Genomic DNA, 26,215 nt, shown 5'->3' on the forward strand with positions numbered 1-26,215 from the left:
TTTTATAAATATATGCATTAGTTCGCTTGTAAGACAGAACAAAGCCTGTACTTATAATAAAGGTTGTACTCCATTTAGGCCTACTGTACTGTACGACGTACAGTGTACGTGGCCAACCATTGCAACTGCCTCGTCATATGATTGTGTGGCAATCAGTTTGTCAATACACTCCAATTCAGTCAAATACTCCTGTATTACTTCTCAAATTCGTAAGGTAGTTCGGTTTTCACGGACATCATTGAACTCAATAAATCTTTCCTTAGTCTCGCCTTTATGAATGTATCTATAGTCCCGTCGCTCTAATTTCCGGCAGCCAATCGCGTTGCAGGTCGGCTACATTTAAACGTGTGAGTCTTGTGATTCGCTGATTCATTTCTTAAGCCTCGATAAATACTTAAAATAATCGCCCGCCTTTTTAGCTCTTTCGTTGGCGTTCGCAGAAAGCACACGAAGACGTTATTTGCCGCTCAATTATTTGCTGAATTACATTGCGTTTGATTTATTATCATAGGAGCTACGACATGATAATGTTTAACGGTGTGGCAAATAGATTCCTCGTATGGTAGCTCGGCAACGTAAGAACAAAAATGGCGAACGATACTACCTACCTAGACTTTATAGAGCCTTCAATTTCTAAGACGTAAGCAAAGAGGCGGAGTCACGCCGAAAATAACAGCGTCGGGACTATAAGAACAACTATATTGCTTCAGTCCATGCCTTTCACATCTATTACTGATTTTTTTACATTAAAGTTATAATACTGAGGTACCGGTACTTACCTTTATTACCTGTTGCGGATAATTCTTCACCCTAACAATATTAGGTAATGAAAAATATACAGACTAATAATTAAGATAAAGTTGGCTCTTAAAGGATCATTCGCTCTCCTAAGAAATCACCTCAGGTGATAACTTTGTTCATGTACGGTAATCTCATTATGTACGGTAACTTATTTTTATTTAATCTGTGTTACTTAGTCTACTTTTTAGATGTCTTTGTAAACTGAAATTTATTATGTATCTTGTTATTTATGTATTGTATATTTTTTGTAGTTTTACTATTTATTTGAAGAACTTTCAGTTCTATTAATTTGTTAATTGTACATCCTTTGACACGGAAAATGGTCGCTCTCCCATAGTCTGAATTTGTCTACGTATCATTCGGGTTAAGTTGCGATCACTGCCTGCTAGGCAGTGGTTGCGATATATACGGAAAAAATTGAGCAGCAAGAATGAAATCCAAGTCATAGCAACGACGTATTTGTATCAAATGCCTTACTATAATCACGGCCGACTTGATGCTTCTCTATATATGGCGAATTGGTTAATTTCTCAATTTCACTACGAGGCGCTGTCTGCCTAGGATTGGTGTCCACAGAAGAAATACTCAATATGAATTAAAATATATGATTAAAGAGTAACAATAACACTTATAAATAAATAATAAATAAGAAAATAATTATTATGTTTAGTTCTATTATGGTAAAAGCGTGAATTTAAAAGCAGGGGAGGTAACACATAGTAACCTGTTTAGTTTAAGTAACATGACGACAGAGTCGTAATTTTGTAGTTCATTCACTGGGTAGCATCCCTAGGCTAAACTGCGATGTTTAAAAGTAATCACTTGGGTAATTATTTACCATAACTTGTATTAAATTTTATAATTTCACTCATTGCACTGATACATTCCACTTGATATTGCAGACTGAAGAATCATAGTTTCAAGATTTTGCAATTCAGTGGATTATACGCCGCATTCTTCGAAGGAACAAGCTTTTCAGTTAAAGCTGCCGCTTGAATTTAATATATTCTCCATTACAGCTTTAACACAGGGATCAAGATGAATTGTCAAGGCTAGTAAAGGAGAAGCAAAGCGAGCATCAAGTCGGCCGTGCTATAATAATACCGGACAGCTAGCAGTTCTGCGCGCAAATTTTATTTTATTTTATTTTATTGGATTATTTTACGACGCTGTATCAACATCTAGGTTATTTAGCGTCTGAATGATATGAAGGTGATAATGCCGGTGAAATGAGTCCGGGGTCCAGCACCGAAAGTTACCCAGCATTTGCTCGTATTAGGTTGAGGGAAAACCCCGGAAAAAACCTCAACCAGGTAACTTGCCCCGACCGGGATTTGAACCCGGGCCACCTAGTTTCGCAGCCAGACGCGCTGACCGTTACTCCACAGGTGTGGACTGCGCGCAAATGGTGCAGGTGCTGCTACCTAGGCGGTAGGGTGTGTTGAAACCCGTGAAGTAAACTGTAATTACTACAATGTATATTGTTGCTGGGCTAGTAAATAGTCTTATTAATTAGTGCTGTGTTAGAATGTCAGGGTGTATGTGTGCTGTTTATAACTGCTACAATTATAGCATTACAAACTGCTTCAAATTGTACTTTCGATTTCTGAGGGATCATAAAACGTAAGTCAACAACATTCTTTAGTAGGACTAATGCCTTGGTCTCTGTGTTGATAGAACAATACAAATTAGCTTTTTTTATTTAGCCCTAATAAATGCATAGAAGTTAAAATGTATTGCAAATTTTAAGGTTTTATCAAATTAAGTTTTATTGTTGTCCACATGTCTTTACTAATTATTATTATTACAAACATTAGATTACTACCAATTTTATATTTACAGCTGTCAGCAATGCGTATATAAAGCTTTATTGTAAATTCATTCTTAATGTCAGAATCAATTTTGTCTCATTAAAGCAAAGAAAAAATATGTAACAAATAATTATGAAAATTAGTATGAAGTATGCAATATTTCTCATAATATATGTAACTTTGATGTTCCATTAAATACTATTCAACATGTCTTAAGTGTCTCATATATTATTTCACATTAGTAACTCACGTTCTAAATAATAATCAGATTCCCGCTATGTTAATATTTGTATTTGTGGTTGTAATACCATACCTCTCCGCTAGATGTCAGCTCCACGACATTTCGCACTCACGTCAATGCCGCTAGTATACAGCTGCCCGGTATTATTACAGTAAGGTATTTGTTTGTATGTTACGAGACGACATATTATTCCGTACGAAGCCTTTGTGGCCAAGAGGGCTAAAATAGAAGCTTCTTTCTAGCCCTCTTGTTTATGGCTTAGCGGTAATAATAATAATAATAATAATAATAATAATAATAATAATAATAATAATAATAGTTTTATTTTCCCTGGCAGAGTTAAGGCCATCAGACCTTCTCTTCCACTAGAGCTCTTTCTTGTGGTTTCAAAGACTAGGGTTCGAATCACTCTATGTGTGTTTAAAATTCTAAGATATGTTTAATGTATTTGCATGCAGTCTTATTGGTTTTAACTGAAATTAAATTTTTGAACTCTCTAATTTTTTCGGAATATGTATGATAAGACTTTCTTGTGTTAAATTCTAACGTACCTTGTTTACATATTTCGACCTTTTATGGGTCATCCTCAGAACTGGTCGTTGTTGGTCTTGGCGCCTCTTGTTTTGTTTCGTGTGGTGTAATGTAGAGTCAAAGAGTGTGTGTTCTGAAATTGAATGTGTGTTGAGAATTTTGTTGGGGTGTGTTTTCGTGTGTCTGTATATTTCATATTGTTCTAGTGTGTTTAGTTTCTGGCTTTTTGGTTGGATGTGTAGTATTTCCATGTCTGTGTTGATGTCTCTGTGGGTGTGGTTAGCATTTGTGTTGTGTTCTCCATATGTGGAAGTGTTTTGTAATTTTGTTATGGCTGTGATGTGTTCTTTGTAACGTGTTTGAAATGAGCATATGTAGTTGTATTTGTTTGTCTGTGTGTTGAGATATTTTTGTAGAGTGTAGAGCCAAGACCAACAACGACCAGTTCTGAGGATGACCCATAAAATGTCGAAACATGTAAACAACGTACGTTAGAATTTAACACAAGAAAGTCTTATCATACATATTCCGACGTGATACAGTGTTAAAAGTTGTGTAATCAAGATGTGTATGTAATTTTGCTTGTAACAGTAATGTTTAAATATTATATTCATTTTATAGGAACGTCTTTATTTGAAAAGATGAAAGATAGTGATATATATGAATTACCAGTACCTACTTTACATTATTCGAGACTCTAATTCATGACAGCAACAGAACTCGGTATGCAATCTACCACTTATACACAACTGATGGATAACTTCATAGAGTAACGAACTAACAACGATTAGATCAACGTCGAATTTCTAAGAAAGGAAATGGTGCAGAATAACTGTTCATCAGGAGATTGCAATTTCAGTTCTGTAACCAGAGTTCTTGGTGTGAAATGATCCGGTTTACCCAACGTAATTTTGCCAATTATGAAATCATATTTCATTAAAATCAGTCATAGGTATTTGAAATACTAGTTTTACATCGGCCATTTTGAGAGTAAAATGACAGTGAAATTAAAGTAACGCTCGCGAGTGAACACGATGATTCCCGAGTTATTCCGAGGTGGGGCTTAGTCTCTGAACAGCGACCAATTTTATTTCCATGTCAAAGAGTGTACATTAAAATTATGTACTAATATTATTTTGTCAGGCAGCCTTTGTTTTGGGGAAGTACCTGTGTTAAAATTAAAATTAAATTCATATTATAAATCTTGTTGTTGTTGTGTGTGTGAACCTATAATCTGTAATAGATTTACAGGGAACAAATAAATACAAATACTATGGAAAGTTTGAGCAGTATTAGATACATCTGTTGTTTCATAAACTAAAACAGAAACAAAATTAGCATTTTTTTAAATTTCTGACTAATTTTTCTAGCAAGGAGTAACCTACAGCATGTATAAGATCATTTTTAATCCTGTTGGAGACACTTTTGAATACCAGTAGGCCTACTGTACAAGTCTCTAAGTGTGTTTTTAGCAAAGAGATCATATTAGGCAGTTCAGTAGTTCTACACAGGTATCTTGATTCACTGCAGTCTCTGAGTCATCATGACTTATAAAGGCAAGTTTGCCAGTACTGGATTTAGGCCTAGGCAACCTAGGCAGTTGCCTAGGGCGGCAATTTCCAGGGAGCGGCATTTTCAGGGCCGGATTTAGGTATAATGCCGCCCCTATGTAGTGATAGAATTTGCCGCTCTCCACAAACTCCCACAAACAATAAGGTACACGTACGGTACCGTACCAAATAACGCCACCTAAACACTTCAGTCACTTTTGCTCTGGAAATAAGTTATGTACAAACACGAAAATTATGAAATAGAAACTGTAATCTTATCTTTACAAAATAGCACAATGAAAATGGATATAATATATACCGAACAAGAATTAGAACTCAAATAGGAAAACTTTGTAAACTGGCGTTATTAGGAACAGGTTGTCCAATTAAAGCCACCTATTTTCTAGTAACCTATACACTTATAATTGTTAATGAATTATTTTTCCTAAGCAACACAAATTGAACTAAGCGACTAAATTTGAGTTTCTATTAATAAAAGTTACAAAATCATTCAATATTAATGAAAGATTCTTGATCTGAAACCGAAACACCAGATGGATTAGGAAAATATGTTTTCCAGTGACTCCTTACTTAAAAAAAAAGAGACAATGTGACACAGTAGAAAGTTATTAAACACAAAAGCATTTACCGGTACGTTTCCCAATAAGTAAAACAAAAAAATTAAGTTATGTAAAATAAAAAAAAAATTAAGAGTTCGATAAGCAATTGAACCAATATCATCACTGCACATTCTGAACATTTGTAAGTTGGAAGCTTAGTGATTTTCCTGATGTTTTCACACTGATGCTGTACTGTCAGCCTTAGTACTTACATAACCTAAAATTTTGTCTGTAGACCTTTAACGCCACATGGCGTTAAAGCGCTACTGAGTACTTGATAAAATGACATGCCTGTTTCTCAAACATTTTCAAATTTTATAGATAGCAAATACTTTCTATACATAGAAGAATGTTTAAGGATCACGAAAATATACAGTTTAATACAGTTATTATTTGCTCAACACACAAAATAAAATATTGCCTCTTGCCTTGATATAAAAACAGCCATTCATTATCAACACACAACAGGAAAATAATGGAATATAATGTCACTCGTAAATGTCAGCAGACAGCTAGTAACTCATTTCATCACTAGATTGCAGGCTATAGTAGTGCACTACCGAAAACTTGTGTCGTTAACAAATTTTAATATGGTGGCGTTAAAGGTATACATGGCGTTATTTGGCTCAGGGACCTTATGAGCAGCTATTATACAGGTCATGTTTAGTTTAAATTAGTTTTAAACGAAATGTTACAATTCAGAGAACAATAAATTACTGGAATCAAAATACACACCTACTTGTGAATTACAAAGCTTTCCTTCGCACTTTCTTCACAGAGAAAGTATTATTGATGTCATCAAAGTCGATCTGACGAAGCACATCAGACTCGATGCAAAGAAACATATTCAAACTTATTCATTGTTGAAACAAAATTGTTTTGTGAAAGCCAGGCTATGGTTTATTTTTAAGCATTGGTTGTTGGTGGTACAAATATTACGAGTATTTCTTACTTCAATAGGAAGTATAAAGTAAATTGAAAAAATAATCTCCAACTCTTTGCGGAATAAACCTTTGATTATCGAATTATATAGTGCACATGCTGGAAAGTCTTAAATAGTATTGTTGATGATATACAGAGCGGCGCAGATACAAGTGGCCCGTGTAGGTATAAATACAGAAGCGAAGTACTGAAAGGGACTCACCTTTCATAGAAGATGTTGGAAGTGGCTCGCTATCAAACACAGCTGTGCACAGTGTTGCCAATTCAGAATTCCATTTACCGCTGCACAAGCTTAAAAGACTCGCTAAACTGTAGTTCAAAAACTCCAGATTTTTCTTAACACATCGCTTCTAAATTAGAAATACAAACTATACAGTTTTAGGAACTGGAGAATTTTATAAAAAATGTAGATTAAATTATGGAAAGTGTGTATCATTTTGTAGGCTCGATGTTTTATGCAAAATCGTATGGACAAATAAATCTGAATATTTTGAATTCAATATATCACCTTACATCATTAGACCAGGTTTTCCAAATATCACCGGCAACTACTTCCACCCAATCTTTCAACACATGTTTTTTTTTTTCACACATCTCTAAACTTTAGTACCTACGTATGGCATGTTTCTTCAAAATTGAATGAAGTAGCTCAAGAATATACTGGACACTTCGGAAACAATCACATTCACAATCACATCAGTCGGTTCGTAATCTGATTTCACACTGAGCTGGAGTGGAGATGTGCCTGCCAACAATGAGTTTGGTTTTAAGGCTGGAGATGTGCCTGCCAACAATGAGTTTGGTTTTAAGTTTTAAGTATGCCTGTGTTACATAAACTATAATGCGGAATATAATATAAGTTATCGTAAATGAAAATAATAATTCAGTTCATTATCTACTCTTCATGATTAAAGATATAAATTCATTTACAAAAACAATGCATACTTTAACAAATGTGGCATACCTCATTTGTACAACAACAATGGATGAGGCAGGGAATGGACGTGGTTGCACCAAATCAAGTTAACATAAAACGTTGATATTTTATACTAGCACAATGAAAAATACCATATTAAAGTCTGGTTTATGGTTAACTGATATTGTTGTCCGCAAGTACATATAAAAACAATTATATCATCTTCACAGAAAAAAAAACTTAAAAATATCGTCTCCCTCTGCCGGAATCATCAAAAAACGCCAAATAAATAGCTAGCCGCTGACTGTAAAATTCTGTAGCTGACCATAGTCCTGAAAACACCAGATTTAGCTACAAAACCGCTGACTTGGCAACACTGGCTGTGCACATCTAATCATGTTCAGATACATTTTGCGCAGATCCCATAGCGTGTCACTTTTTAACCAAACTCTGTATTGCTCCTCTTTGCCGGTGTCCTCTATCCGGAAACTTGTCCTGAAAATTTCGCGGGTTTCCTTAATCGAACCTGTTCTCATGTACGTTTCCACAATTTCCACTCTTTCTTGTATCATTTTGCAGAATGCTAACAGACACGTGTAATTCGACTGATGATTGATGAAATACTGACAGGAAGAATGCCAACAATCGATTATTACATAAAATTGTCCATTTCATTATGATACGATTTGGTAGAATACGATAATGGAATTTCAAGCAGTCAGAAATCGCATTCCAATTATTCAAAAGGAAGGCGGACTACTTTTATCTGCACCACCCAGTGTATTGGAAATGTAACAGAGTTGTGGTTACTATTCATAGCGATAAATAAGAAACACACATTCAATACGATTTTCAACAATGCATTCTTGTATATACAAGTAGTTAAATTTAAGCAGTTTCATAGTATAATAACGTGATACCGATATTACAATATAATTATGCAGTTGCACACTTCCCTTTTACTTTCGCCGCGACCGCGACAATGCGACTTCCGACTTCCACAAGGTGTTCAAGAACAAACTTCAGAAAAGATTTACCAACAAGTGTTTTGAAAACAAATGTCACTGTAAAATGAAAATGGAAGAAAAGGAAATATAAAAAGGAAGATAGGGAGAGAAAAAATGCCGCCCCCTTGGAAATTGCTGCAGTAGGCAACTGTTGCCTAGGCGTAAATCCGGCACCGGACATTTTCTCTCTCTCTCTCTCTTTCTTCCTTTTCTTTAAATTATCATTTTACAGTGAAATTTATTTTTAAAACACTTGTTGGTAAATCTTTTCTGAAGTTTGTTCTTGAACACCTTGAGGAAATCGGATATTGTTCTGTTATCGCAGTGTCGCAGTCGCGGCGAAAGTAAAAGGAAAGTGCAGCAGCAATAACTATATTGTAATATCGGTATCATGAAACCGCTTAAATTTGACTGCTTGTACAAACAAGAATGCATTGTTTAAAATCAAATTGGATGTGTGTTTATTATCGCTATGAATAGTAAACACAACTCTCAGTTATAATATGTGATTAAAATTATTATTAAAGAGTTATTATTAAGAGTTAAGAATGTCAACGTACTCATATTATATGAAACAACAATAATAATAATAATAATAATAATAATAATAATAATAATAATAATAATAATAATAATAATAATAATAATAACACAGAACTGCACGCATTGTATTCTTCACCTAACATAATTAGGAACATTAAATCCAGACGTTTGAGATGGGCAGGGCATGTAGCACGTATGGGCGAATCCAGAAATGCATATAGAGTGTTAGTTGGGAGACCGGAGGGAAAAAGACCTTTGGGGAGGCCGAGACGTAGATGGAAGGATAATATTAAAATGGATTTGAGGGAGGTGGGGAGTGATGATAGAGACTGGATTAATCTTGCTCAGGATAGGGACAGATGGCGGGCTTATGGGAGGGCGGCAATGAACCCTCGGGTTCCTTAAAAGCCATTTGTAAGTAAGTAAAATAATAATAATAATAATAATAATAATAATAATAATAATAATAATAATAATAGCCATCTATACTAATAATAAATCTGTAGCCAAAATTTTTCTGGTAATTTTCGATTTTCCAAAAATAATTGGTGTTAACATGTATAATTAACCATCCTGAAACCGAAAATCGCTTTTTTGAAATTTTTGTTTGTATGTCTGTCTGTCTGGATGTTTGTTACCTTTTCACGCGATAATAGCTGAACCGATTTATATGAAAACTGAAATATAAATTAAGTTAGTTGCAACTTAGATTTTAGGCTATATGGCATTCAAAATATTTTATTTAAAAGGGAGGTTATAAGGGGGCTTGAATTAAATAAATCGAAATATCTCCCTTATTATTAATGTTTGTGAAAAATGTTGCATAACAAAAGTTTCTTTAAAAATGATTTCCGGTACGTTTCATTCCAAACAAAACTTTGATGGGACAAAATTGCACCAAAAACGAATGTTCTCTGAACCAAATGATCATATTCTAATTATTTGCATGTAATAACAATTAAGAAACATGTTAAAGGAATTATCATTGCACTAAATGAGTGGTCTCTGGATCAAAATGATCGCATTTTAATTATTTAAATACAATTTAAATTAAGTGACATATTAAACGATTTATCCTTCTATCAAACACGAATGTTCCCTGGACCAGATGTTCTATTTTAATTATGTAATTACTTTATATTTATTTCTAACAAGTGCAGCCGAGCGCACGGGTACGGCTAGTTTAACAATATAACAAACTAGTGCTTATTCTTATCTAGAAGTAGACGAGACAACGTGACGCTTAGAGTGAAACCTACAGAGCAACAATCGGTCGGCAAAATTATGTTTTAAAAGCACACCGCACGTTATTGTATGATGCCGACATGTGAAGTATGAGGTCGCGGCGATTATACCTTTGTAATAAATTACATAAAATAATATATTATTTTGTTTTATTGAAGAATTACTTGTCAATAAGTTTATTACGCACAATATACTTAACTTTATTTCAATCAGTAATTATGTATGGAATTAAAGGACGGGGTAACTTATTTAAAACCAATTTTAATCCACTTTTTATTATAGAAGAAAATAATTAAAATATGTCGTCATAAACCGATTCATTTTCCATCTCAAAAATTGTTTTTAGACTTTGATGTTCTTAAAATCAGACAAATTTATTACACTGTATTAATAAAATTCATACATAAAAATCGAAATAATTTTGAATTGTATTCTCATAGTTATGAAACATCATCATCATCCTTCACGAATTAGGCCTCTGTAGACCTGTTTCGGCCCCATCTAGCAGTCTTCTTAAAGGTCTTCCTGATCGACGATGTCCTCTAGGTTTATACTGCATTATAATTTTTGGGATTCTTGAATTTTCCATTCTTCTTACATGATCTAGCCAATTGAATTTGTATCTGCTGATTTTTTCTTCTACTGACTCTACTTCTAATTGTTCTAAAATTTCTTCATTCCTTTTTCGGTCTAAAAGAGTATATCCTGCTGTCTTCCTAAAAAATTTAATTTCCGTTGCTTTGATTCTGTTCACGTCTTTTTTCTTTAATGACCAAATCTCGCTTCCGTATAAAAGGGTGGGTAATGCTAGTGTATTATATATTTTTATTCTTGTAGATTTTTGTACTAATTTAGCTTTTAATGCATTGTTTATTATTCCTAGAATTTGTGTAAATTTGGTAATTTTCTTGTTCACATCTTTTTCATTTTGATAAGATATTTCACAACCCAGATAATTGAAATTTTGCACTTGTTCGAGGCATTGGTTATTGTGTATTATCTTACTTCTGACTGGGTCTTGTCCTAAAAATGCCATTACTTTTGATTTTTGTGCTGAAATTTCCATCCCAAAATCTTTTAATATTTTATTTAATGTATACAACCCTCTTTGTAAATTATCCTCTGAATTGGAAATTATGACTTGATCATCGGCATAGAGTAAGGTATTTAATGTTAGAGCACTGGTTATTTTGATTCCTGATGTGTAGATTTGGTTCCATTTTAAAATAATTTCATTTATATAAATATTAAATAAAGTTGGTGATAGTGGACAACATTGTCGAACTCCATTATTAACTAATTTTCTTTCTGATATACAGTTATTTATTTTGACACTTATTTTGCTGTCTGTGTAGATTTCTATTATATTTTGCAATAGCAAATTTGGAATATTTTTTTCTTGTAATATGTCGAATAAAAGGTCTCTTCGGACTTTATCAAAAGCTTTCACAAAATCAATAAAAGCTATAGTTATGAAACAAAAGGTATGAATTCTTTAAGATTGTTTGAACAAAAATGCAACATTGCTACAGTATTTAATCATAGTAGTAATTTAGGCCCAAGAATTTATAACAAACTTATATTTAAATATAAATCTAGTCAATTCCAATAGCTCTAGTATTCAATTTAAAAAGTTATGTATGGATTTTATAAATAATGAATTATATATTCTTATTGTGTAGTAGACATAAGACAAATTGTATTATATATTGTTCGCGATTCTGAAAACGTCAGAGACTCGTTCATTATAAGCGTAGGTGACAGTGACAGTGAAGGAAGCAGTTCAGATGAGAGCTAGGATGTCAGGTAATTAATAACTGTAATTTACATATTTATTTAATTAATGTCACACCATGGGATAAAATTTTGTATTCTTGTGTCGTAGAAGTCAGCCGCCTGGAATCGGAACCAGCGTTTGACAGCCGTCTGCACCTCTCTCTGTCGATCCCATGATATGAGAAATGTCTCAATTCCGGTGGGGAATATGTTGAAAAATAACTCAACAATTGTGTCTGTTGTAATACATTTTTCCAATAAAATTATGTTTTCTTTCTGTTAACACCCCCTGTCGAACTTATTTTTTAACGCCCTCGTAATTGCGGTCGAGTGATCAAAATTTGTATAAGCACTTCTTTTGACATTATTAACATGGTGGAAGAAAAAAATTAACTTTTTTATCTGCTCCCATCAAAATGTTTGCTTGTCAACTCATTCTCTCAACCTTGTCGGTTTGTTGTACGCCTGTAGTAAACTTCTTTGGTGTTATTCAGGAGCTATATAACTTTTTCTCAGTGTCCACAAGCATGTGGAAACTCTTATTATCTCAACTGAAACTAAATTCTGGGATGTTGAAAAACCTTTCCCAAACAAGATGGTTGGCCAGGCATGATGTTTGTAGTAGTCTGTGTTCATGGTTAGAGATCCAATCAGCTCTAATTGTAATATCTGAAGACAACAAAGAGCAACCACTTACTCGTTCATCAATCTTTACAATCCATTAGTTACATATCTTGAATGCAAAAGGAGCATGTTAGATCTTTACGAGGAAAAGCAATGAACATGTGTGTTGAAAATATATACAGCTATGTCAGCACCAGGAAACGTAGATTTAAGTTGCAACATGGTGAGCAAAGAGAAAATGTTCTTTTATCTGGCAGAGACAGTTTACAGAATAGGCCTAAATGTGTTCAATGTTATTGATAGTATGTGTCAAGAACTGAAACATAGATGTAATGCGTATGAACTTTTATTTGCTAAGTTTAATTTTCTTATACATCTTGATTACACAACTTTTAACACCGTATCACTTCGGAATATGTATGGTAAGACTTTCCTGTGTTAAATTTCAACGTACCTCGTTAACATGTTACGACCTATTTATGGGTCATCTTCAGAACTGGTCGTTGTTGGTCTTGGCGCCACTTGTTCTGTTTCCTGTGAGGGTGTGTTCCTGTGGTATAGTGTAGAGTCAAAGAGTGTGTGTGTTTTGAAGTTGAGTTGTGTGTTGAGAATTTCGTTCGGGTGTGTTTTTGTGTGTCTGTATACTTCATATTGTTCTAGTGTGTTTAGTTTCTGGCTTTTTGGTTGGATGTGTAGTATTTCCATGTCTGTGTTGATGTCTCTGTGGGTGTGGTTAGCATTTGTGATGTGTTCTGCATATGTGGAGGTGTTTTGTAATTTTGTTATGGCTGTGATGTGTTCTTTGTAACGTGTTTGAAACGATCTGCCTGTCTGTCCTATGTAGAAGTTGTTGCAGATGTTACATTTTAGTTTTTATACGCCTGTGTGGTTGTATTTGTTTGTTTGTGTTGTTTGTGTGTTGAGATGTTTTTTTAGAGTGTTATTTGTTCTGTATGCAATGTTGTAATTTAATTCCTTGAATGAGGTTGCAATTTTGTTTGTGTTTTTGTTTTCGTATGTTAATGTGATGTATTTTTTGTGTTCTTGTGTTTGAGTTGTATTCTTATGTTTTTTGTGATTATGTTTTGTCTTATGCTACCTCCACACTCGGCGAGCACAAACCGTGTTGTTGCAAGCGATGTACCTATCCACACTCTCGCCGAGGCGAGGCGAGGCGAGGCGAGGCGTTCAGTTGTGACGTGTACACGATGGAAGCTACCGAAATTGCAGCTGCATCAGCTCTGTGTGCTCTTAGTTATTACAACTATTGGTAACATATCACACCAAAAAAGTCGGAAGCCTCGGAAAAAAAGGATGGTGGATGAAGCTATACACAAAAATCGGACGAGATGAATTTGCTGATATTACATTATTTCTCATTTAGTATAAGTAACTTGTCTATGAACATTTCCAACGTGGCAACGATTTTATTATTACACAATATATCGACTCTAATAATGTTATCACAATATCTTAATAGGAATTTATAAATGATTAATAAAAATATGACTATTCATTTCTTTGCCAAGCTAATTAAACCCATTTAAAACTATATATTAATTTCTATTGCAGAGACATGATACAAAATATCTTTAACGAGGAATTTTTGTGAACCATCAGGAGAATTTGATAACTTCTGTATCGCCAATTATTTCGAAGAAAGACACAACTGAGAAAAGCGATACCAGACAAATTGCGGCTCGCCATATTGGTAGCTAGAATAACTGAAATATATTGAACAGACAGTCGCGGAAATTTGTTAAGTGGTGGTCCTCCAGCTTGGGGTTTGGGCGAAGGACTAACAACGCATTACCGTAAAAAAGAGCTTGTTACAAAACCTCAATATAAAATTTATCTTTTGAAAAAGTGGAAAAATTCAAGCACATTGGAGCAACAGTAACAAATATAAGTGACACTCGAGGGGAAATTAAACGCAGAATAAATATGGGAAATTCCTGTTATTATTCGGTTGAGAAACTTTTGTCATTCAGTTTGCTCCCGAAAATGCTGAAAGTTAGATTAAAAAAAAACAGTTACTATATTACCGATTGTTCTGTATGGTTGTGAAACTTGGACTCTCACTTTGAGAAACAGAGGTTAAGGGTCTTCGAGAATAAGGTGGCTTAGTAAAATATTTGGGGCTAAGAGGGATGAAGTTACAGGAGAATGGAGAAAGTTAAACAACACAGAATTGCACGCATTGTATTCTTCACTTGACATAATTAGGAATACTAAATCCAGACGTTTGAGATGGGCAGGACATATAGCAAGTATGGATGAATCCATATAGCACATATAGAGTGTTAGTTGGAAAACCTGAGGGGAAAAGATCTTTGGGGAGGCCAAGGTGTAGATGGGAGGATAATATTACAATGGATTTGACGGAGATGGGATATTATGCTAGGGACTGGATTAATTTTGCTCAGGATAGGGACCGATGGCGGGCTTATGTGAGGGCGGCAATGAACTTCCGGATTCCCTAAAAGTCATTTGTAAGTAAGTAATTAAGTGAGTACAAGAGTCTACACAATGGTATTCACTAGAAATTAAAGGAGAGCCGAAAGTGAAAAATAGGAACTTGCCGAACGCCACAATGCATTTTACAGTATTGAAGCTTAACAAAATGCGCAGATTTTTAATTATATAATTTGGTCTATTAGTATTATTGCTATTATTATCATCAGCATAATCGTGATCATTATCTAATATGTATACTGTATATTACTGGTATTTTGAAGTTAAAGGGCGGACTTTGCTATCCTTATGGAACTCATAGGATACGAGCAGGTTAATTTGATGTTTTATTTCACCTGTAATGTGTTTTGAATGAGTTTCGAAATTTAGAATATAAAGCGTCACATACAGCTAGAAAACACTCCTTAACAATCACCGAATCTATAAATAGCTTAATGTTTGCTACGTGGCACGATCCTTTTGTTGTCAATTGATTTTTATGTACAGGGAATACATTACTTTCTGTACAGATATTACGGAATTTTTAACATTTTCAGTTTCTCTATCTTTGATTGAGAATCTTTTGAGTACCTGTTACAAAAATTTGAATGCACGCTATGTCTATTAAGATAAAAACATTTATAACCCAGTATTATATCAAGACATAGTAAGACATGAGACTGCTGTACCTTTTAAAAATGAAAACAAATACGCGTCGTTGTTGAACACCTTCACTGGCAGTAAGGATGCAGGGTAACCAAAGTTTTCTCCAGTTGCATATTATTACAGAAATTAAAAAGAAAAGGTAAAAAATAGTAATAGCAGGCCTAATATTAGTTCAATAGTCGCAAGAAATCACATTAAGAGTCGCATGCGACCCGCGGGCCGCGTAGTGAGAACCACTGGTCTACACTTTTCGTTATTGTATCTTGGGACGTGGTGACGCTCGGGTTCCTTTGACTCGGACACCAAAAACCGACACGGAGCGGAGCGCAGGCGAGTGCGAGTCTAGGCGAGACATGGCGAGGCGAGGCTCGCCTTGGCTCGCCTAGACTAGGCGAGAGTGTGGAGCTAGCATTACGTATTATGTTGTCTATTATGTTAGGGTTGTATCTGTTTTCTTGTGCTATGTATTTGATTGTGTTTAGCTCTTCGTTGTAATCTTGCTGGCTCATTGGTATGTTGAGTAGTCTGTGTACCATTGTTCGGAATACAGTTTGTTAGTGTTGTGTGGGGTGGTTGGATGTGTTATGTATGTGTGTTGTTGTTGTTGTTGTGGGTTTTCTGTATACTTTGAATGTGTGTTTGTTGTCTACTTTTGTTATTGTGATGTCTAGAAAATTTATGGATTTGTTGTTTTCAATTTCTAATGTGTAGTGTAACTTTGGGTGTATTTTGTTTATGTGTTGATGTAGGTTTTGGATCTGTACTAAAGACACAAAACAAATTTTTGAGCGGGAGCAAACTCTAAGCGCGATTTACTCAGGCGACGTAGAGGATGAATTCGAAAATGATGCTATATGAGTGAGAACAATTTAGATAAAAAAAAAAAAAAATGTCATTGCTGTGTCTATACAAAACACTCCCTAAGAATGGCCTCTTGAATGTTTATCCTAATAACTTACAGGTATAGTATTAAGTATAATTCTGTTTGCACCTATAGCAAATTGTTAAGCACAGAGATCATTTTCAGTGCTCAAGAGACTTAAAAATTATCTTCGTTCGACAACATGGCAGGAAAGGCTGAATGCTATGTCTATTCTTAGCATTAAAGTCTGATTTGCTTTGTCAGATCGGCTTTGATGACATCATCAATGCTTTCTCTGTGAAGAAAGTGCAAAGGAAATATTTATAATTCACAAGTAAGATGTAATACGTAAGACAAAACATAATCACAAAAAACATAAGAATACAACACAAACACAAGAACACAAAAAAATACATCACACTAACATACGGAAACAAAAACACACACAAAATTGCAACCTCATTCAAGAAATTAAATTACAACATCGCATACAGAACAAATAACACTCCACAAAAACATCTCAACACACAAACAAACAAATAAAACCACAAAGGCGTATACAAACCCAAATGTAACACCTGCAACAACTTCTACATAGGACAGACAGGCAGATCGTTTCAAACACGATACAAAGAACACAACACAGCCATAACAAAATTACAAAACACCTCCACATATGCAGAACACATCACAAATGCTAACCACACCCACAGAGACATCAACACAGACATCGAAATACTACACATCCAACCAAAAAGCCAGAAACTAAACACACTAGAACAATATGAAATATACAGACACAGGCAGAGTTGAGAGGTCCCGAGTTCGATTCCCGATGCCGGAACGAATTTTTCTCGAATTAAATGATGGTAATACACATTGGCTACTTCATAGTAGTCGTGTAGTATTCAATGAGGATGGCGAGACCTCATATATAATGAATATGTGATGTATTAACTGTTAGCAGTTGTCACAAACTGAGGTTGAATATGGCCATAAGGTACATCAGACGTCTCAATAGGGCCTTCTCAGAGCACTTCCTCCTCTTTCTCTTTTTTCAATGTAAGAGTGGAACAAGATGCAGGACCAGTTCGTGTATCTCCGGATGACGTCATTGACCGCGACGTTTGAATAGACATCTGCAACCGCTACGATGTAACAGTCAGTCATTGTGTCCATCTCCGAGGAAATAATGTTCTTATTACCGCAAATATATGAAGAAATAAAAACTTTCACAGGGAAAGCGAAATTGTGGGAGACGCAAGTTTCAGTGGGTAACTGTTACCACTTTATTAATCTAAAACTGTTACCTGATTTGAATCAAGACCAGTGTAACAAATAAAAAGATGTACTGAAGGACTTGAGAAAAGAATTTGAGACCAGATTTAAGATTTGAATAGTTCTAATTTAAAATAATTGCTTGTGAATTTCTAAGACGTTTAGGATATTTTTAATTATTGAAAACATTACGAAATATATTATTTAACTATTATTGTAATTAATATATTAATATTAGCGTAACGTAAGAATACTTACTTTAATAACCAACAAGTTTAATTGTAATTTTATTATTATTATTTAATTGAATTTTATTTTATTAAATAGTCCACATCTGTGGAGTAACAGTCAGTGCGTCTGGCCGCGAAACCAGGTGGCCCGGGTTCGAATCCCGGTTGGGGCAAGTTACCTGGTTGAGGTTTTTTCCGGGGTTTTCCCTCAACCCAATACGAGCAAATGCTGGGTAACTTTCGGCGCTGGACCCCGGACTCATTTCACCGGCATTATCACCTTCATATCATTCAGACGCTAAATAACCTAGATGTTGATACAGCGTCGTAAAATAACCCAATAAAAATATTTTATTAAATATAGTATAAACTCAAAAAAAGAACGATACCAAAAACCTTTACTAGAGATGAAATATTGTTATTGTTTGGTCAACTGTCCGAAGACAGGTCTGAACCTCACAAGTGATACCAACAAGGCACCACTTATGAGTCAACTAGGCCAGGAGATAATGGAGTAAGGTGGCCAGTTCCTTGTGCTTAAATAATTACGTAACATGTATGGTTCTTCATGCTTCAGATGTCTTCTTTTTACTCATTGATAGTATATAATTAGAAAATAAATGTATTATTATTATTATTATTATTATTATTATTATTATTATTATTATTATTACTTACTTACTTACTTACTGGCTTTTAAGGAACCCGGAGGTTCATTGCCGCCCTCACATAAGCCCGCCATTGGTCCCTATCCTGAGCAAGATTAATCCAGTCTCTATCATCATATCCCACCTCCCTCAAATCCATTTTAATATTATCCTCCCACCTACGTCTCGGTCTCCCTAAAGGTCTTTTTCCCTCCGGCCTCCCAACTAACACTATATGCATTTCTGGATTCGCCCATACGTGCTACATGCCCTGCCCATCTCAAACGTCTGGATTTAATGTTCCTAATTATGTCTGGTGAAGAATACAATGCGTGCAGTTCTGTGTTGTGTAACTTTCTCCATTCTCCTGTAACTTCATCCCTCTTAGCCCCAATTATTGTTACTGCAAACTACTTAAGAAATTCCTTCCGAAAACAACTGTCTATCGTGACAATACAACTCAAAAGTGCAGCTTTGTGGCATTTATCCCACGACATTTACAACTTAGCTCGCTCATGCGTGTGACATTAATCAGCGATCGGCTATCTTCGGGTACTGCGCTTATCTCTTCAGCTGACTATGTTATCTAGACTTGCTCTGTATAACAACTTTTTTGCGTTGGCCTTGAGGCGCCTGACTTACATTGTCTAAAGTGCATATAGTAAGGCCGTAAAACATTACGAGAGGAGTTCGGCCGGCACCTTGGATCATGTCCCGGCATAGCTCAGTTGGAAAGAGCACTCAGCGCGCAGAGCTGAGAGGTCCCGGGTTCGATTTTCTCGAATTAAATGATGGTGAACATGATCTGTATAATAGCTGCTTATATATTGTTTGTGGGAGTTGGGGGCGTCAAATTTTAGCACTGCCTAGAGCCGGCAGTATACCTAAATCTGGTCCTGCAAATTCCTGCTTGATATGAAACACATTACATTACTATAGACTTTCAAAATCTTCCCGTTTTGTTTATCTTTTCATTGTGAAAAGAACAGTGCGGAGCGTGGCATTTTCCAAAATGTTAACGCCCCTTGTATTTTATAGTAAACCCGTCATCAGTCTGGGAAACTTGTCTATCAACCTGAAATAATAATTCTTTGATTAAACTGAAAACAAAACATGGCAGCCAAGGAAACAGCAGAGCAGTTTGAACTTACACCGATAAACCTTATGAATCTTTCTTGAAGTCATCAGGTGTGATGCAACATAAAACGGATGAAATTTGACAGTTTTACGTTACATGTGTAGCCAGTCCCGTATTTAGGTAGTAACTTATATAGTTGAAAAATTAATGCAATTAATGTGATTTTTCACATTTCTAAAAAAAATCATATCTGATTCCCAGACTAACATAGGAATATAACGAAAATTAAATGTCTTTAAGTTTTGTAAAACAAAAATCATTCAAATCCTTCCATTAGTGTATGAAAAAAATTGGCACTTATAACTCAGTGCTTTCAATTATTTTTTAAAAGACTTGTTCCAGAAATATTGTATTAACATTTTTATACAGGGATATCATTTTATTTTTACTTCAATTTTTATTGTACCTGAGTTTTTGAATGTACTTCACTCCCACCCCCTCTACTAGTAAATTCCAATTGTGCTCCTCACAGAACCAAGCGTATACAGTCAAAGTCGCCTTAAGGTCGTAGTAAACACAAACAGTATTGAGTTAGTGAGTATAGTACGTTCCAGAAATATGTTCGCGTTTTCCAGTGACGAAAGAGCTTTCAATATTGAATTATATTTTCGCACAGATACTGTCGTCCGTTTACCTACGTCGCATCCCGATTTCCCTCACCAGCAACTGTTTAAAATAACATAGATACAAGTAATTAACTGTCACGTGATTTCCTCCCTTTCTACGACCCTGCGACAAAACCACTTGGACGGACAGTAGATAGCATGTCTGAGTAATTTTATCTTTTCGGATCGGGCAGAAGTGAAGATTGAATTTACAGTACGTACGGTACTCTTTTATAGAGTAGGATCAGAATTATTTCAACATGAGTTACTAGTACGAAGGACGAAATTGGTAATTAGAATTAGGTACAATAGCCTATAGTGCGATAATATGCACATTACAACTGAAGCCTGTATCGAAATGAACGGCCACTATTTCAAAAATGTATTTAAATATCCATATTATGATAATTTTTCAATTTAACTTCATTCTCTATATTGTACGCTAATGTGCTGTAGACAGTATAATTAATACTGCATAATGAATACGTCCACATGGATAGCTCAGTTCGTGAGTAAAAACACTCATTATTAATACTATACTGTATTTTGATTAAACAAAAACCTAATGAAAATGATCAAACTCAAAATCGCGATATTTCCTAGTTCACGTAAATGGATGAACTACTTTTCTTCCCTCCTATACCTAGTAAAGTGATTTGTTTGTATATTACGCCAGTATCATCGAACTCCAGTCGTGGAAGGGGGTAGACAACGGCGTTGATCCAAAGGTATAGCCAGGTTAATATTAAAAATATTAGTAAAAATAAAATGATGTCCCTGTACGTTCGCTGGAATACTAAAGTTTACAGGTTATGTTCATAAGAGTTTCCTTAATCTGTCTTAAAATTTAAAATGAATAGTTAAAAAGTTGATGAAGTACAGAGCAAAATGTGGACTACTGTACCGTTACCTTAAGGGGTTGGGTACAGTTTATAGCAGTAAAATTTGTGGAAATATTCAACATTTGTGTCCTCCATTACTGTACCTTGTACAATAATGAAAATTGGTATGTGTAAAACATTATCCTTCTGCTATATGAAAACAATATTTTTACGATTTGAAAAAATCATTTTTATTATTATTTTTTTCAAAATTCATAATAGTGGTAGTTCACTGTGCAGTGATGTAGCGTTTCCCTCATAACTCATAAACTTGTTAACTTTTTCATGTTCTCTCTCTTTTATTTTATTGCTGAAACTTGTTTACAATATCTTGCACTTTCAACTACATTCCTTAACAAATATTTTTTTTTGTTTTGTGTTAACAGAAAATACTGATATTTACCATTTTTAATTCATTTATTTTTTTATCAATCTATCAAAGGTAGAGAAGTGACCTTGCATCATATTGCAGATATGATATGCATAAATACACACAAAAAATGTCATCACAAAATGTTGGATAGTTTTTGAGTTATGTGGGAAACGCTTCATCACTGCACAGTGAACTGAATTTTGAAAATAAAATGTAAGTAATTTTTTTAACCGTATTTTTTTTTTTCATATAGCAGAAGGACAGTATTTTACATATACTAATTTTCATTATTGTACAAAATACAGTAATGGAGGAAAAAAATGTTGAATATTTCCAAAGTTTTACTGCTGTAAATGTACCTAACCCCTTAAAGGCGGACACAGCCCTTGTTTTTTTTTTTTACACAATTTTACCGGATGAGCAAAATTGAGTAAGAACGAATCACGAATAATGAATACTGATTTTTTTTTTATTTTAATGTCCCTTCACCCTCGGAGAAAATATTCAATTCACACCTGCCTCTAAATATGCATATTGACTCGACTGATAGTTAATCGCTTTTACCTGATCGCATGGATACTTCTTCTCTCATATTTGGAATCAAGAATAACTCCGGAAGCAATGCAATGGTTTTATTATGATTCTTCGTTTAAGAGAGAGTACTGTGAGACAAGACAGATGAATTTTGTTCAAGAAAGTTGCAAAACTAACAGCAACACTGCTTGTGGGTTTAATTCGATCACAAAAAAAAATTCTCGGATATTTTCAATGTTTAATCAAATGCTAATACTCACCTTCTCTCTTGCTGTTCCTGATGACCTTCACTTTTTGTATTTTAGCGAGTTCTTGTCCATCGGATGCTGGAAGAAAATAATACAGAATTAGAGATTTTAATAAGAAATAAAGAATCAGAATAATTTCAAGGGAAAAATTGTTCCGGGCCGAGTATCGATCCAGGGAGTTCTGGTTGAACGTACCAGCGCTCTCCCAACTGAGCTACCCGGGAACTCCACCCGACACCGTCTCAACCTTTCCCTTTATATCCACAAAACTCGCGTGGGCTGACGAAACGCCAGAGTCCCACATCGAGTGTACACAAAATCTATGTGACTTGGAATTATGGTTTTCTGTTAACGTACACACTGACGTATATATTATGCAAATCTAGTCTTTCAAGTGAAGCTTCCAGTAAAGCAGATTTGAATAATTTCAAGGGAAAAATTGTTCCGGGCCGGGTATCGATCCAGGGACCTCTGGTTGAACGTACCAGCGCTCTCCCAACTGAGCTACCCGGGAACTCCACCCGACACCGTCTCAACTTTTCCCTTTATATCCACACAACTCGCGTGGGGTGACGAAACGCCAGAGACCCACATCGAGTGCACACAAACTCTGTGTGACTTGGAATTATGGTTTTCTGTTAACGTACACAGTGACGTATATATTATGCAAATCTAGTCTTTCAGGTGAAGCTTCCAGTAAAGCAGATTTGAATAATTTCAAGGGAAAAATTGTTCCGGGGCCGGGTATCGATCCAGGGACCTCTGGTTGAACGTACCAGCGCTCTCCCAATTGAGCTACCCGGGAACTCCACCCGACACCGTCTCAACTTTTCCCTTTATATCCACACAACTCGCGTGGGCTGACGAAACGCCAGAAACCCACATCGAGTGCACACAAACTCCGTGTGACTTGGAATTATGGTTTTCTGTTAACGTACACAGTGACGTATATATTATGCAAATGTAGTCTTTCAGATGAAGCTTCCTGTAAAGCCCTCGTTATGAGTGACTAGTTGGCCTGGATCCGACGGAATAAGCGCCGTCTTAAATCACGAAATAAAATAATATATATGATATGCGTAAATCACTTCGTGATTTAAGACGGCGCTTATTCCGTCGGATCCAGGCCAACTAGTCACTCATAACGAGTGCACCTCAGCACATATGTGGACTTCAGTCCTACGTTCATAGACATCTATGAACGTAGTGTAGAGGGCGGCCAGTAGAGGGAACCCAAGAGTTGGAACTTAAACTGAGACGATTCTGTCCGACACCGGGATGGGTATCCGGTGTGGCTTAGTGGATAAAGCATCAGCACGTAGAGCTGAAAACCCGGGTTCAAATCCCGGTGCCGGAGAGAATTTTTCTCTGTTCCATTACTCTTTCATCCTAATTTTTTGATGATACACGCAATGGGGACCTGTATATAGAATTTTTGCGTGAAGAGTTAATACCAGCCCTTGCCGTTCATCATCCAAACCTCCAGGATCCAGACTTACTTAATGATTCCATCTGGTATCAGCAAGATGGGGCTCCTCATTATGGTGTTCCTGTACGGCAATAGTTGAATGAAGTGTTTCCTAATAGATGGGTCGGAAGAAAAGGATGTGTAGAGTGGCCTGCAAGATCGCCGGATTTTTCCCTCTTGATTACTTTCTATGGGGTTATTTGAAATGTAAGGTATTTGCTACGAAGCCTGCTGATATTGATGAGTTGAAAAGAAGAATACGAGTGGAGTGTACAGAAATAGCACCAGCAGTCGTTGAAAATGTTAAACAGGAATTTGTTCTGCGTCTTTGCCCATTTACGATCTGGCAATGTGAAAATTTTGAACATGTAATTAATTGAACATTTGCTTCTGTAACACATTTATTTTAACTATTTATTTTGTTACCATAACAACGTTTGTTGTATAAAACAATTGATAGCTTGTGTAACCATGGAGAATAATAAAATCTATCAGACGGTATACAGAAAAATACAGGGTGTCATTTAAAAATGTTTTCGATGACGTCATAACTCGCGCAACAATGATAACAAGAATGGTTTGTTTTTGTGAAAAGGTATGTTTTAAAATATACTGTTTGACGAGTCCGAGCGTTTTCCGAAAAAATATTTCCTTGTTTAGCTGTAGCAGAAAATATGCGTGACTTTTGAAACTCCTATATTTATTTTTGTAGTTTCACTAAGCACATCTTCAATTTTAACAATTTTATTTGTGTTCTGTCACTTAAATAAGAACGAAACAATTTCATAATAAAACCTCTTACGCCAATGCACTTCAATTTTCCTAAAAGTTTATCATGATTAACTGTAGGCCTATCAATTTGTTTTGGGTCTAGGAAAATTCCTATACATCTTTTTCCCTAGTCTAAGTATTTCATAGTTCTTCTAGTTGTAGAACTGACATTGAATATGGGATCCTCGGTACTAAAATTATTACGAGAACCGAACTGTTTTGGCGATATTAGGTCATATTTTTCTAAATAATTTATTAATCTTTTCTTGATTCATTTCTCTAATATTTTGGAAATAATGATCTTAAGAGATGTTGGTCTATAAATACTTAATTTTTTTCTGCTTCCGGCTTTAAATAATGGTATAACAATAGCTTGTTTGAATTTCTTAAGAAATATTCGTTTTAATAAATACCGGTAGAAATTAAATATATGAGAAAGAAGTTTACCGATTGCTTGTATCATAGTTTTTGATGTTTTAGATGTAGTTCCATCAAAACCTGGTGGTGTGGTTCTTTAAATTATTTGCAATAGAAATTAAGTCCATTTCGGTAACAGGAAAGAGAAAAATTGATGATGCTGTATTTACATTATATTTTTATCAGAATTGATTCTTTATTGTGAATCGTAAATGCGATTTCATTTCCTATTTTTCAAAAATAATTATTAAATTGTTTTTTTCTCATTACTTATTTAATTAATTAATTAATTTATTTATTTATTCTGGTGTAGTTAAGGCCATCAGGCCTTCTCTTCCACAACACCAGGAATACAAATACAATAATAGAAATAAACAGAAAAAAATACACTATATACAAAATAAAGGTACACAAAAAATAAAGAGAGAGAGAAAAAACACTATAAACAAAGTAAAGCCACACAAAAATATACACAGGTTGCAGTCACACAGACTTTAAATGAGTAATTGAGTATCATAATTAATTGTATCCTAACTAATTAACTAACATAAACAAGAAACTTGCAATTTTAATGTAGATTAAAAAAAAGAAAAAGAAAAAAAAAACAAATCAAAACTTCTAGCAATACCTAAAAACATTAACTAAGAGAAAATTTTCCACGTCAAAATTTCTTAGGATCACTGGAATTGCTTTTGACCCTAGAAAGGACGACAGTTGGAAAATACAATAATGCGCGTCTGGCCGTGAAACCAGGTGGCCTGGATTCGAATCCTGGTCGGGGCAATTACTTGGTTGAGATTCTTTCCGAGGTTTTCCCTCAACCCAATATGAGCAAATGTAGGGTAACTATCGGTGCTGGATCCCGGACTCATTTCACCGGAATTATCACCTTCATCTCATTCAGACGCTAAATAATCTAAGAAGTTGATACAGCATCGTAAAATAACATACTAAATAATACAATAATGCCTAATGGGGGTCCCTAAGGCCCCTTGTGTAATTAATGCAGTAAATACGAATTTTCTTCTCTTGGAAC

At 35.0% G+C, this 26,215-nt stretch overlaps 1 protein-coding gene across 1 annotated transcript in view; it reads right to left on the reverse strand.

The window, feature by feature from the left end:
• The window catches only part of Pgant2 (polypeptide N-acetylgalactosaminyltransferase 2), a 375,458-nt gene that overhangs the window by 33,770 nt on the left and 315,473 nt on the right, over window positions 1-26,215 (reverse strand). Inside the window, exon 4 of the mRNA XM_069848414.1 lies at window positions 22,536-22,601. Within this exon, the coding sequence (XP_069704515.1) occupies window positions 22,536-22,601 (66 nt within the window). The remainder of the gene's footprint in view (window positions 1-22,535; window positions 22,602-26,215) is intronic.

The sequence above is a fragment of the Periplaneta americana genome, chromosome 15, assembly GCF_040183065.1.
Source record: "Periplaneta americana isolate PAMFEO1 chromosome 15, P.americana_PAMFEO1_priV1, whole genome shotgun sequence".
NCBI lineage: Eukaryota > Metazoa > Arthropoda > Insecta > Blattodea > Blattidae > Periplaneta > Periplaneta americana.